Below are 15740 nucleotides of genomic sequence, written 5' to 3' on the forward strand. Positions count from 1 at the left end.
ATGAGATTATTCTGAGGTGAAAAGTGATTAGGAATAGACTGGCAAAAGTTGACAAGATTATTAATGGTTTCAGTATGCAGAGAATCTGAATGTAGTAATTGCAAATACTGTAATAAATTAGATGCTGGATACAAGAGAATAAATAAGTGCCATTAAAGAGGATATGCTGCATGCATCAATAAATTTATGGTAAAACAGAATGATTTCTCAGTACTTCCAGTATTGCAGTTAAGTTTGTATTTGGATGTTAGTTGTTTATGATTAAAAATGAAATATAGGCTTGAGAATCGTGGATATGAGTCAACTGTTTAGTGGCCTATGAATTGCTGTAGGTGCAGTTCTCTCTTCACTCCATAGTTCTTGGGAATTTACTGATTGGTGGACTGCTGGGGAAACTATTTATTTAAAAGCTTACCAATTTGCTAACTGATTGGCTTCTGGGAAGCAGGTATCCTATAAAATCTAGCATATAAATCAGAATCAGGGCCCTGGTTGGAAACTGGTTCCAAAATTGGAAACTATATGGTTTCCTCTTTCTTTTAATGTTCTTTCACTAACAACTCTGGTTGACAACATTGTTTCTTTTAAATTTTAAATCATAATACCATATGTATAATTTTGTAGCTCTGCTAACAAATCCAACTGTTTCTAGTTGAAAATCTGAATGCATCACAATTATATTTTCTTGCTCTATACAGTTCTAGGTTTGGGTAAAAATTTGAATGATGCTATTTGGTACAGTTTTAATTGCAAAGTATAATTACTAAAATTAATGGTTTTAATTTAGTTGCATTAATTTTAGTAGGTCTGAACTGCATATGACCAAAATTCAATTCAGTCATAATTTATGTGATATATTTTATATTTTATCAGTTCCATGTTGGGACTGGGACTGGAATTATATTTAAAGTGTAAATTAAATATAATGACGAAGACTAGATACATAATTGACAGATCCATTATAATTGAGAAATTCTTGTGCTAAATATGATTTATGTGGCAAACACAAGATTATGTAAAGTGTTTTTCTTTTTAGTACTCTTCTTGTATTTATAAGAAATCTCTCTTATCTATCACACATTCTTTTTCTATACTATTTTCTTTGTGCTGCTTGGCTGTAACCAGGCTCTAGAGAGACAAAAAGAATATTTTGACTGCATTAGAATTGAGCGAGATGAGCTCAGAGATGAGCTGGCTAACCTGAAGGAAACAAGGAAGAGAGGAGAGGTATGTTAGCAGTAGTACTTTTTACAAATGTAGATTGGGGAATCAGACTGTAGGTAGTGTAATGGAAAGTACAGCATCATTACCACATCATTTTCTCCTTTGTACTAACTTATGTATGGAAGCAATAGTGTTGTAATTTTGATTTATGTCAGCTAAGTAAAGAGTTTTTTTGTAAAATAAAATTGTCTGATATTGTTAATGTTGCTTCCCCCTCTCCAGAAGCATGGATTAGTAATAATACCAAATTGTGATGTTAATCATGAACCAGTAATTGGTGCAGTTACAGTTGTATCACAAGAAGCTGCTCAAATTTTGGAATCAGCAGGAGAAGGAGCACTAGGTAAAATAAGCATTTTCTTAAAAGATTAACATAATACATATAAATTTAAAAATTATACCAAAAGAATTGTACTTTTAGGTAAGTCAGCCCTTTAGTTCTATGTGATTAGTTCCAGCATCCCATAAATCTTTTCAGGCTTACAAAACGTCTATAGACATACAGTAAATTTTGGTTTCTAAATATTTATATTTAAGTAGCTATGTATTAGAATACTTCCTATAGAAAGTATTCCAAGTATGCTGCATTGAGATAGCTGGCTGGAAATTGACAATACTAATCAGTTTCACATCTTAGACTTTTGCTTGTCTCCTAACCCACACCCCTCCTTTTCGGAATTTTCATTTTGGCGCTGGGATAATTAACCAGAAGGGAATTACCATAATATTTATATTCATAGGAGAGGGCCAGATTTCAAAAAAGTAAGCAGGCATGCAATAGGGAGTACACTGGGCTGTTTGTGTAGTGTCCTCACACCTATTGAAATAAGCATATTCTTTTGACTATATTCCCCATTGGGTACACACTTACTCTCTTATAATCTGTTGTCTCCGATCTCTCCACTGTGCAAGGGGGGGGGTCGGTAATAGATACAATGTATACTGACTATAATTGTGATCACATGACTGACAGATACTGCAAAGATTATAAATACAGCCATAGGTCGTAAAGTTATTTTGGCACTGTTGTGACTTTGAATAGTGCCTGATCAAAGCAGCTGGTATGTGAGGATTACTATACTAAGAGTTAATGAATCTAATAGCTTAGTTGGACCTATGCCTTAAGTTACAATTTTTAAAGTGATCTTGCTGTATTTCAGTTATGGTTTGCCCAAGTCACCCTCCTCAAATTTTATTTGTATTTGCAAGTTAAAGATAACAGCCTTAATCCATTATTTTGTAAATTCTTAGTTTTCTTTTAAAAAGGTCCACCTGTCTTATTGTGAGTTTTCAGATGGAATTCTGACCATATAAAAGTATTCTTCAAAAGCCTTCCAATTTGGGAAATTAAACTATTTGTTTGTTCTAGATGTTAGGCTACAAAAGCTAGCAGGAGAAAAGGAAGAGTTATTGTCACAGGTAAGTCTTCTGAAGATTTCTAAAGTGGAGAGATAAACAACTTCCTATTATGAGGTTGTAATTAAATAACAGAAACTACGGTTGCTTTATGACTTCCACAGTTAGCTTTGTTTGGTTAGGATATAATTCTGTAGCTTCTGCAACAATCCAGGAACCATAGGATTCATGGTTTTTCATATATTCTCTTTTGACTGTTTATTGATGGAGAATGATCCAGGAGGGGCTTTATATTGGGGAAACCTTTTGGGAAAAGTGTATTTTCTAAAACTAGCTAATAATACCACATTTTTTGGAGTAGTACCATAACATTATATATCAATGGATAGATAATTTAATCAAGAATGTAATGTAATAACTTGTATGAAAGATTTGCTGTACAGTATACAGCTTTATACTGTAAATAGCAATTACAGTACAAAGAAGAAAAGTGAAACACGTAGCAAAAATGAGATATACAAAAATTATCACGTCAGTTAATATTTAATTGGGTAATCTTTAGCATGAATTATGGCCTTACAACGTCTTCCCATGGAAAAAGTGACCAGATTTCAGCGATGGCAAAGCGGGACACCATTGACGGGGGCTGCGCATGCGTGCTGTGTCTTGCCATCTGCTTGAAGGAGGAGGAGCGGCTGCTTCTTCTCCGCTCTTCCAGGCAGGCTTGGCTCTCCTCTTGGCTCTTCCAGGCAGGCTCGGCTCTCCTCTCGGCTCTTCTCTTCCTCTCGGGTGAAGTCAAGCGGCATCTCTCCTCCTTCTCGCGCCCCCTTCTCTGCCATTCCCTCTTCTCCGCCTCCTCTTGCATTGCTGCCTCCCATTTTCAGAATAGGAGTGAAACAAAAAAAAATCGGGATTTTTTGGAATTGCTGCGGGCCGCGAGACAAATTATTAAAAAGCGGGACTGTCCCGCCAAAAGCAGGACGTCTGGTCACTATACCCATGGAGTGAACCAAGTCTTTTAGTTCTGCAGCTATTATGTGAAACTAAGATTGAATGATTGCTTCTATTAACTACGTTTTATTGCTGGGTTGCTTCTCACTAACCAATTTCTTTAGTTGGCTCAATAGATTTTCAATTGGGTTAAGGTCTGGGCTATTCCCAGGCCATTCCAGCAGCGAAATATGATTGTCTTGAAACTAACAAAAATAAAAGTGGTATTATTAGCCATCAAACCTCAAAAATACACTTTTCCCAAAAGTTTTCCGCAATTTTGGCCACTACTGTATGTTGAATTCTTAGCTTATAATGGGAAACTTGTGGAAAAAAATTAAACTGGAGATGGAAAAACTGTCAGATGAAAGATCACATTGCTGTATTTAAAAAATGTACAGCAACCTGATCTTATCTGTAAAACGCAATAATCTCCAGCTTAACTTTTTCCTACAGGTTTCCATTATAAGCTTAGAATTCAACATATATAAAGCCTCTCTTGGATCATTCTCAACAGTCAGAAGAGAATAGAGAAAAAAACATTAATCCTATGGTTCCTGAATTATTACAGAAGCAACAGGATTATAGTTTAAACAAACAGTGCTAATTCTGAAAGTCATAAACCAACCGCACTTTGCTATCTAATTAAAACCTAATTATGGGAAGTTGTTTAACATTTGAATAGCATGCTTAGTGCCACATCCATTTAGCCTTTGAATAGTATGCTTAAAGCCATATCCCCAAAAGTGGTGGGTATAGGCAGAAAAATGTATGTTTTTAAGTGATGTCATATACACTTAACTCAGTATAAGAATATATAGATGTCAACTTCTTAATCAGCTATTTAATGTTGTTTGTTTGTTACTAAATAATACATTTTGTTAACAATTTTGAAGATTGTCGTCATGGCAAAACCTTTTAGGAACAACAGGTTGTGAATTTCTGCTATATGTATTTAATACTTCATATATGTATATGGCAAGCTCTATTTATGTATTTGCGAGATTGATATTCCATCTTTCAGTCCTGAATACAACACAACAAAGTGTTTCCTTCTCCCTCCTTCTCAACCTTGAGAAGTAAATTGAGCTGAGATTTAGTGATGGCTCAAAATCATCTAATAATTTTCTATGGCTCAAAGAGAATGTGAACTTGGGTCTCCCTAATACCAATCCGTCTTAACACCACATTGACTACATCTGCAGAGAACAAGACGTGAATAAAAACCAGATTATTCTAACAATTTCAGTTAAAACCATTTCAGTTAAAACCATTCATATAACATGGCAATTTATTAGGTGCAGATATTCACAACTATTTTTCCTATAACCTTAGCATTTTAAAGCATGTAGATATCCACAGCTAAATTGCCAATTTATTGGAACAGCAGATCCTATTCAGACAAATCCTGTAGATTTATTTAAAGCTGAAAGCAATTGCACTGGATTCCTGATTATAGCAATAGATGCTAATTATTTGTTAAATATGATATCCATTCATTTTAGATAAAGAATAAATAAAGTTTGAAGTGAAATACTGAAAATATTGTGTTATTTTAATTTCAGATTAAAAAACTGAAATTGCAATTGGAAGAAGCACGGCAGAAATCCTCTAGGAATGAAAGCACAAATTCTGATTTAACAGGACTGGAAAATGGTTCTGATTTGCAATTAATTGAAATGCAGAGTATGTTGATTCATTCAATATTCAAAGAAGATGCACTTTAAATAGTCATGTCTTGATTTCTATGCAAATTTCAGTTTGCATTTTGCAATTTTATACAGATGATAAAGCAGATTTAATGAAAGTATTCGTATATAGTTTTAGTTCTATAAGGTACAATTTAAAATAAAATGAGGAAATATTAAGGAAAACGAGCAAAGTCTAGTATCAGTTGTGAAATTTATAGAGTTCGTGTCATAACCAAAGAGAATGGAAATTAAAAGAAATAAAACCTGTTTCTTGTTTGAGCTGTTACATTCTCTTCTGACACTGTAAGAAATATCTTGACCATAAATTTGTATAATCTTTTGATCTATCAGATGGCTATTTTTAAATAACCATTTTCATTGTATTTAAGATTAAAATACTATTACACAAATCATTCTGTTTTTTATATTCCAATAAAAGTGTTGACTAAACTCCTGAGATCTTAAGCATTCACCTCATGAACTTTCAGGAATATATATTGAAAAATACCAGTCTCCAGCGTTACTTAATTGCCACATTTAGTGCTTTGTTTCTCTCCACAACAAACATTTGCAATAAGAAAAGATTTGATTTGAAGTGAATTTGGAAGTTTGATTTACAGTCCTTAAATTCTAAATTTTCTTGTCTCTAGGAGATGCCAACAGACAAATAAGTGATTTCAGATTTAAACTTTCAAAAGCTGAACAAGATATAACTACTTTGGAACAAAATGTAGGTATCTTTTAAAATGTTGATATATTCCAAACTTAAGGCCCTATATCTTCCCTCCCTTATTTTTTTCCCTACTTCATCACATAATATGCCTCTCTTGTACCACTAGTATGGGAATCCTATCACTATATTATCAGGGCGATGATGTACAGGGTTAGATATTTTCTTAAGAGGACCACTCTTCAAGCAAATAGTGCACATGCTCTATATATGAGCTGATGGCCAGGAAAGATATTTGGGCATCTCAGGTTAAAAGAAATGAAAAGAGGACTATGCCAGATCTAGAAGCAGTGCACATAAACTTTTACATTGGGGAAATCTTTACTTATACTCAGTGATATAATGCCATGTTTGCATTTCATTAGAATTAATTAGTATTCTGTTGAGTTTCTGGGTATGATTATATCACTTGACTACCTATTGTTGACTCCATTGGTGTTTGCATTGTTTCCTTGGGAGGAACAGTGAAAAATAAATGTTTTCCATTTAGTGCTTTTAAGGAAAGGTCAAAGTTACATTGAATCTTGATTGCATATGGGAAGATAAACAAATCATTGGTCTTTTAGGTTTTAAGACTTGAAGGACAGGTGGTGAGATATAAAACTGCTGCAGAAAATGCAGAAAAAGTAGAAGATGAACTGAAAGCAGAAAAGAGAAAACTTCAGCGAGAGGTAAGTATATCCTTTTCCTTTCAGTGAAAAAGATTAGTAATAGTATAGTAATTGAGATATGAATAATATATGCTACATTTAAAGGTAGCTTGAGAGTATTATTATTTCAAAGTAGTATAAATACAGTGTCCATAGGTTTCTTACAATTGTGGTGTGAAATTGTGTGTTCGCAGAAACCAAATCATTTGCAGAATTCAGCATCCAAGATCAGGCTTATTAATTAATTTATTTTTATTTTATTTTATTCAATTTTTATACCGCCCTTCTCCCGAAGGACTCAGGGCGGTGTACAGCCATATAAAATCCACAATATAAACATTAAAACAAGATTAAAACAAACATATTACTGGGTGGCCGAAATTTAAAACAGTTTAACAACCTTAAAATATAAATAACCCCAATTAAAATTCAATAAAACTTTTAACCTAGTCCCGCTTGAATAAATAGGTGCGTTTTCAGCTCACGGCGAAAAGTCCGAAGATCAGGCACTTGACGTAAACCATGGGGAAGTTCGTTCCAGAGCGTAGGAGCTCCAATAGAGAAGGCCCTTCCCCTGGGGGCCGCCAGCCGACATTGTTTGGCGGACGGCACCATGAGAAGGCCCACTCTGTGTGAGCGTACGGGTCGGTGGGAGGCATAAGGTAACAGCAGGCGGTCCTGTAAGTACCCGGGCCCTAAGCCATGGAGCACTTTAAAGGTGGTAACCAAAATCTTAAAGCGCACCCGAAAGACCACAGGAAGCCAGTGCAGACTGCGCAGGCGTGGTGTTACATGGGAGTAACGAGTGGCTCCCGTTACTACCCGCGCAGCTGCATTCTGGACTAGCTGCAGCCTCCGGGTGCACTTCAAGGGCAACCCCATGTAGAGAGCATTGCAATAGTCCAAGCGGGAAGTGACAAGAGCATGAGTGACCGTGCATAAGGCATCCCGATCAAGGAAGGGGCGCAACTGGCGGACCAAGCGTACTTGGTGAAAGACCCTCTTGGTGACGGCCGCCAAGTGATCGTCAAAGAACAGCCGCCCATCCAAGAGGACACCCAAGTTGCGCACCCCTTCCATTGGGGCCAATAACTCGCCCCCTACAGTCAGCCGCGGCTGCAGCTGACTGTACCGGGATGCCGGCATCCACAGCCACTCCGTCTTGGAGGGATTGAGCTTGAGTCTGTTTCTCCCCATCCAGACCCGTACGGCTTCCAGACACCGGGACAGCACTTCGACAGCTTCGTTGGGATGGTCCGGGGTGGAAAAGTACAGCTGAGTGTCATCAGTATACAGATGATAACTCACCCCGAAACCACTGATGACCTCATCCAGCGGCTTCATATAGATGTTGAACAGGAGGAGCGAGAGAATCGACCCCTGAGGCACCCCACAAGTAAGGCGCCTCGCAGTCGACCTCTGCCCCCCTGTCAACACCGTCTGCGACCGGTCGGGGAGATAGGAGGAGAACCACCGATAAATGGTGCCTCCCACTCCCAAGCTCTCCAACCGGTGCAGCAGGATACCATGGTCGATGGTATCGAAAGCCGCTGAGAGATATAATAGGACCAAGGCAGAGGAGCAACCCCTATCCCAGGCCCTCCAGAGGTCATCCACCAACGTGACCAAAGCTGTCTCCGTACTATGTCCGGACCAGAAGCCGGACTGGAACAGGTCTAGATAAGATGGCTTCATCCAGGAACTGGGGAAGCTGCCATGCAACCACACCCTTTACAACCTTCGCCACAAAGTGAAGGTTGGGGACTGGACGATAATTTCCCAAAATAGCTGGGTCCAGGGAAGGCTTCTTGAGGAGGGGTCTCACCACCGCCTCTTTCAAGGCAGCGGGGAAAACCCCTTCCAACAACGAAGCATTTATAATTCCCCGGAGCCAGCCTCGTGTCACTTCCTGAGTAGCCAGCACCAGCTAGGAAGGACACGGGTCCAGTAAACATGTGGTTGCATGTAACCTCCCCAGCAACCTGTCCACGTCCTCGAGAGCCACAGACTCAAACTCATCCCAAACAACCTTAACAAGACGTGCCTCCGTCATCCCACTTGGATCATTGCAATTTTGGTCTAAGCTATCCCAAAGCTGAACGATTTTATCGTATAGATAACCGTTAAACTCTCAGCACGTCCCTGTAAGGGATCATCCCGCCCCTCCTGGTGAAGGAGGGAGCGAGTCACCCGAAACAGGGCAGCCGGGCGGTTATCTGCCGATGCAATGAGAATGGAAACGTAGGAACATTTCGCCTCCCTCATTGCCACTAGGTAGGTCTTAGTAAAAGATCTCACTAGTGTCCAATCAGCCTCGGAATGGCTAGACCTCCAGGTGCTCTCTAGGCGTCTTCTCCGGCGTTTCATCTCCCTCAGCTCCTCAGAGAACCAAAGAGCCAATTGAGATCTACGCCGGGTCAGAGGCCGCAAAGGCACGACACGGTCCAAAGCCCTAGCCGCGGCCCGTTCCCAGGCCGCAACTAGTTCTTCAGTCGTGCCGTGGGCAAGATCCTCAGGGAACGGCCCAAGCTCCATCCCGAACCTTTCAGGGTCCATCAGGCGCCTGGGACGGAACCAACGCATTGGCTCCGTCTCCCTGTGGTGGTGAGCGGCAGTCCGAAAGTCCAGGCGAAGGAGAAAATGATCTGACCATGACACCGGTTCCGTCACTAAATCTCCTAATTCTAGATCATTAATCCACTGTCCAGAGATAAAAATCAGATCTAGCGTGCCTCCCCCCGTGTGTGTAGGACCATCAGTTTCTTGAATCAGGTCCATGGCCGTCATGGAAGCCTGGAACTCCTGAGCTACCGTTGATGACAAGCCGGCCGATGGCAAGTTGAAATCACCCATGACCAAAAGTCTGGGAATCTCAACTGCCACCCCGGCAAGCACCTCCAGCAGCCCAGGTAGGGCTGTAGTCACGCAGCAAGGAGCCAGGTACGTGATCAACAAACCCATCTGATTCCTATGGCCCCACTTCACGAGAAGGGATTCACAACCAGCTATCTGAGGCACAGTGGACTCCCTCGGCTCTAGGCTTTCTTTAATCACAACCGCCACCCCCCCACCCCTACCTTGGGCCCTCGGCTGATGAAATGCACGGAAACCCGGAGGGCACAGTTCAACCAGGGGAACACCCCCCTCTGTGCCCAACCAGGTCTCCGTAATGCCCATAAAGTCCGCGGACTCCCTCTGTATAAGATCATAAATCAAGGGAGCCTTATTAACCACGGACCGGGCATTGCACAGCATCAGCCGAAGACCCAAGCTCTGAGGATCTTGGCCATCCGGGGAACGAGTAAGGACTGAAGGGCCGGAGCACGTGATCGCTTTTAAACATCAAGCACGTGCTCCCAGGGAACGATACGACCCCTTGCCTCCGCCATGTCTGCCTCTCCCACTTACCGTACAGATGAACATCCCCCTCCCCCCCCTGTCTTCGGACCTGATGAAATATAGCCGTGAGCACGCACTGGGACTGGACATAACCTCCCCCCCCTCCCCAGTGGGTTTTCCCCACCCATCTCAACCCTTCCCCCATCCTCCCAACCCTTAAAATCCCCATTAAAACTCCCCTTAAAAAATCTATTAAAACAACTAATTAAAAAGCCCCTAAGCCTCCTATTTTTAGCATGCCACCTCTCGGGGCTCCAAAGCCCGTCCTCAAGGTGGGCCCTCGATAATATGGAGGGCCAAACCCGCGCAAGAGGGGCATCTCGCAGGGCAAGAAGGTCAGCCGCGGTAAACGTTCGCATCACAGAGAAAGTCCGGCAAGAGGCCCATCCTGGGCTGGTCAAGATGGTAACAGATGATAAAGTGACCATGACCAGTCTGTCTTGATGGGAAACAGTCAATGGTAATCCTTATGCGGTAGATGACCAAACCGCTAACTTAGTCAATTCACCACCCCATATAAATAACCAGGGGTGGACTATGGAAGAAGAAGGGGGGAGGACCGATGATAAAGATATTAAGATGTTAAATAATAAAAGGGATATCCGCTGGGTCCGTGGGCCTTCCTCAAGGCAACCACCAGGTATCCATGCCACCCGCTGGGTCAAGGCTGCACCCACATCGGGCCTACCAGGCCATCCGCTGCCTTGAAGCACCGAGGCAGGCCACCGCCGCCAGCCACCTCCGTCTGGCCATCGCCGCCGAAAACGCCCCATCCCCGCCGCATGACGGCCACCGAAATCCCCACCATCTGGGAAGGGACACCAGTCGCCAAATCCTGCTAGCAGTCCCGGGGCTCCACCGGCGCTGACGCCGAATGAAAGGAAGCCAGGCCACCGCCGCCGACAGGAAGCCAAGAAGGCCGACGGGAGTCCGGGAAGCCCTCCAGATCTCCACTGGGGCGCAACCCCTCCGGGGCTCCTCCCCTCGCCCCTGAAGTTGCCCAGCTCCAAGTCACCCATCTTCCAGACGACTGAAGCTTCCTCCATCAGGGCGGGGGTCTAAGGGGGTCCAAGGTGTCTGAGGCCCCCGTCGCCGCCGCCGCCGCCAGAACGCCGAAAAGGCCGGCGGCAGCTCGGCACACCCCAGGCCGCCCGGCAGGCTGCCAGAATCACCTCTGAAGCGTAGCAACTCCGGGGCTCCTCCCAACGCCCCCCGAAGTCGTCCTGCACCAAGTCACCCCTCTTCTGGGTGACTAGATCTTCTTCCATCAGGGCGGGGGCCTAAGATGTTACCAAGGCCCCCCCCAGACCCGGACAAGGCCGCCGCTGCCGCCACCAGAACGCCGAAAAGGCCGGCGGCAGTTCGGCAAGCCGCAGGCCGCCCGGCAGGCCACCAGGATCACCACTGAAGCGTAGCAACTCTGGGGCTCCTCCCAACGCCCCCCGAAGTCGTCCTGCACCAAGTCTCCCCTCTTCCGGGTGACTAGATCTTCTTCCATCAGGGCGGGGGCCTAAGATGTTACCAAGGCCCCCCCCCCAGACCCGGACAAGGCCCGAAAAGGCCCGTCGCCGCTCCCCCGATCAGCAGGGCGGCGCCATCTTGGACATGCTCAGAAGACTTAATTAACATTAATATTTAGCAATAACATAATCCATTTCCAGCAGTGCATTTTTCCTCTATCACCCCTTGAATCCTCCCAAATATACAAATGGGAATATGAAGTTCTCAATTTCTGCCCTTAACACCTCCCATTCATATAGATAGTTTCAAATGGCAAATTTAATGTTGGCTCAGTTTTAGACCAATTGGAGGGAGAATTAAGGGTGGAAATAAGAATAGTTTGCTTCCCAAAGGCATTATGCTCCCATTTCTACCTTTAAAAAAGCAAACAACATCCACCACTTGGCATTTATCATTGCTTAAGGCAATGTAATGATACCATACCCTTATGAGATTAGTGGAAGTGTGGAGACCCGCACCTCACGTCTGATATCAGCACGACGTCAGCTGGAAGTCTTCATGACCCTCCTTCTCACGTGACCTCCTGGTGATGCACACGAACCGGGATACTCTCAAGCAAGCATCTGGGCTCAGCCAAAGCACAGTGAAGGGGTACGGAGTGGGCAGGTTGACCGGCTGACAGGCGAGCGTCTTTGGCAAGGGCATTCCGGCTCCCTTCAAGCCTGATACCTGGGGTGGCCATGCGAAGTTCAGTGGGCCAGCCCTCTTTCCGCTGCGCTGAGCTTCTTTACTCCTCCAGCTGAGCAGTGCTGAGAGGAAGAGGAAGAGAGAGCGAGAGAGAGATAAGGGGAGAGAAAGAGAAATGAAAAAATGATGAAGGAACAGAATGAGAGAGAGGGAAACAAATGAGAGATAGAGGGAGAGAGAAATGAGAGAGCTGGAGGGAGAGAATGAGAGAGATGGAAAAAAGGGAAACGAATGAGAGGGGGAGAAAAAGAGAAGGAGAAAGAAAGAAAATAAGAGAGGGAAAGGGAGGGAGAGAGAGAGAGAGAGAGAGAGACATTTCCCACAGAAAACACCGGGAGCACAAAACTTGGGTAGAATAAAAAATCTTTAAAAAACCAAAACACCTGGGTAGACATGGCTTGGTGGGGGTGTCATGTGACTGGGTGGGAGTGATATTGAGTTGGCCTCACCTAGCCACGTTTTGTGGCTCCCGGTGTTTTCTTTTCTGTGGGAAATGGGTCCAAATGGCTCTTTGAATGTTTAAGGTTGCAGACCCCTGATCTAGAACATCAGTTTACCCCATGACTGATGAAGCAGGGTTTACATAAACTGAAAGTGTGTGCTTTCAGCATATATATCACACCATATATAATGAAACTGCCATCCCATTTCAGGAAACAGGAACCAAAACAAATTTATATTATCCAGATACATGATTAGATATTTAAGATTTCAAGTTTTCTCTGTTTTACCTTCTGAAGCACTACTTTTTCATTATCATATTTCACAACAAGATATTAGGAAGAATATGCAGAACTTGTGTATAGGTAGTCCTCATTTAGTGACCACAATTGGGACAGGCAATTCAGTCATTAACTTTGTAACAGCACTTATGATTTTACTTAAGCTTTCCTATGCTTACAAAACTGCAAAATTTACAAAACTATAAATGCAAGTATTAATAGCAAAGTTACTTTTTCATCATTGTCACTAAATGAGGGCTACCTGTACTATCGGGTGACAGAATTGTCAAAATAATAATTCTATGTCTCATTTCTGTTTCATGGAACCTAAAGGATATTGCAGATCAAAGATAACAAATGGACTTAATGTTTTTACCAATTACCAGTGGAATTATGTTTCTTAACGTTCTTGTCCTTACGAACATATTCATAGCATGTCTTATCCACTTCCACCTTAAACAGGCCAACTAATGCAGGATCCCATATTTTCTAAGACTCCTAGGCCATGTATTGTACTCTATTTGTACTGTCTAAATAAGAATTAACTTACGTTATTTTTTTTTTATTGAAAAAGTTTTAACAAACAAAAACATTTTTCTGATAATTTGATATGTCTCTTGCAGGCAAATCACATCATTTTTAAATTGTTTCAAGTAGTGAAATATTTTCTTTCTTTTCTGAGCTGAATTCAAACCATTAACATTCCATGACAAAATTCTATTTGCCATTACTGGCCTCCTGAAGCTTTGAAGCAGACAACAGAAGATCCTCCTCCGGTATCTTCCGTCTAGCTCCTCCCACAGCTTCCATACTGGGGTCCTGACTTTTTTGAAGCTGTTGCTCTTATTTACGCTTACAAGCTCCTCTTGTCACCCTTTGCTCTTGTGGCTCCTCTGATGCTGGCAGCAATGAAGCCTCTTGGATCACCACGCCTTCTTGGATCTCTTGAAGTTTTTCTATCACTTCTATTTCAACTTTCAAAACTGTAGAAAGAAAATCCTTTGCCTTTAAAACAGTTTCAATTCTATATCTTCTTCCTTGATAAAATACTGTCAGACCAACTGGCACCTCCCATCTGAATTGAATCTGGTGTTTTTTAAGTTCTTGTGTAAAAAAAATTCCTTCCTATCTCTTAACATCTTGGAAGGAATCTCTTTCAGGACCTTCAGCTCCTGTTCTCCAATTTTCAAAGTTGTCTGATATGCAACTTGCAAAATCTGATTTCTCATAGTTCTTTTCACAAAATAAACCACAATGTCCCGATGTTCTTGCGATCCAAGAATTAACTCTATATATTTTATCAATTTGGTAAGCTACCTCTTGGGGTTCCACTTCAATAAATTCAGCCAATGCTTCTGATATGATTTTTCTTAGGTCCTCTCCTCTCTGTTCCTGCATGCCGTGGATTCTAAGAGCTCCTTCCATATTGCAATATCACAACCTGATCTTCATTTTGATCCACTTTTTTTCTGAACACCTTGCATTTTGTCTTCTAAGTGCTTATTTGATTGAGAGATCTGTTGCATCTCTTCTTCCAATCCCTCAATTTTTTTTACTCAAACCTTGAACAGTCATCATAATATCTTCTCTTATTTTTGCATTAAATTTTTCCATCATCTCTTTTTGCCTATCTTCAGAAAGTTTTAATTGTTCTTTCAGTATATCCTCAAGATTTGCTTCAGATCCCCTTCTTCCAGAGGGATTTAAAGGTTTAGCAGTCATTCTGTCTTCAAAAGAATCAAGAATTTAATCTTAAAAACTTTCCTTTACTCCTTTCAGTATAGGAGAGCTCCGTTTATAACAATCCACAAATAACGCTACTTTGTTGTACTAAAGAATTCACTTTCGCTTTCAGACGCCATTTTAAAAGTCAATTAATCAGAGACAAAGAGAAGTTTCAAATTTCAAAAGGGGAAGTCAGTGTACTTGCGTGTTGTTTCTACTTCAAAGATCGAACGCTTGTGAAATCCCCGTCTGCTTAGAAAATCAATCAATTTGACAAGTCCTTTTGAGCAGAAGTGACTCCTACTCCCTTTTCCTGAAAAAACAGGAGCACGTTTGAAGTCGGAGTACAGTGAGGTTCGGTGGGACCTCGAATCCAGAAAAATCCGCTCTAAAGAGCAAACCCCCTGGAGAGATCTACCACTCCCCAACAGCTCTGCACACCCCCTTTTGCCCAAGGAGTATGCTAAGGTCAATGAACAGTGATTTATACTGTTTCACTGACTTTTACAATCTAACGCGGAGCGCCCTGTTAGAGCACCCTGCAGGAGCGGTGACGTCACTGGAAGCCCAACTTACGTTATTTTGATTTAATAGTGTATATTAGACTAGTATCTACAATGGTATAGTACAGTGATGGCGAACCTTTTTCTCGTTGCGTGCCGGAAGTGTGTGCCAGCCCCCATAATGCAATGCGAACCCCCCTCCATGTGCACCCGACCCCCCCTTCCTTGTGCATGCACCCTGCATTGCGCATGCACCCCCTGGTATATGCACTCCCCCACCGCATTGGGTCTGGAACATCCTAATTGTGAGGCAGGGCTGTTTGGCCCAACTGATTCTTGCTGTGTCTGTACACAGTGGGCTTTCTGATGAACTAGCGAGGCTGCACAGTTACCACAGTGGCTTGTGAAGCTCGGGCTGAGCCTGTGGGCTGCCAGGTCCGGAGCTGACAGCAGCTTCTTCCTGTCACTCAGCCCTTGCTTTGGGGTGACTTTTTCCACATTCAGGCCTGAAGGGTACTGAACTCTTCCATTCTGCATGTGTT

The 15740-nt window shown here is 42.4% G+C and overlaps 1 protein-coding gene across 24 annotated transcripts in view; it reads left to right on the forward strand.

Moving 5' to 3' along the window:
* LRRFIP2 (LRR binding FLII interacting protein 2) overlaps window positions 1-15740 on the forward strand; it is a 175849-nt gene that overhangs the window by 148463 nt on the left and 11646 nt on the right. For 20 of the 24 annotated variants that reach the window (XM_058179881.1, XM_058179878.1, XM_058179877.1 and 17 more), the window contains 6 exons: window positions 1126-1227; window positions 1447-1567; window positions 2594-2643; window positions 5136-5256; window positions 5912-5991; window positions 6558-6662. In XM_058179881.1, coding sequence (XP_058035864.1) covers window positions 1126-1227; window positions 1447-1567; window positions 2594-2643; window positions 5136-5256; window positions 5912-5991; window positions 6558-6662 — 579 coding nt within the window. Of the gene's footprint in view, window positions 1-1125; window positions 1228-1446; window positions 1568-2593; window positions 2644-5135; window positions 5257-5911; window positions 5992-6557; window positions 6663-15740 lie in introns of those variants that run through there. The other 4 variants (XM_058179891.1, XM_058179901.1, XM_058179898.1 and 1 more) reach the window with 2 other exon arrangements.

This window comes from Ahaetulla prasina, chromosome 4, assembly GCF_028640845.1.
Source record: "Ahaetulla prasina isolate Xishuangbanna chromosome 4, ASM2864084v1, whole genome shotgun sequence".
NCBI classification, from domain to species: domain Eukaryota; kingdom Metazoa; phylum Chordata; class Lepidosauria; order Squamata; family Colubridae; genus Ahaetulla; species Ahaetulla prasina.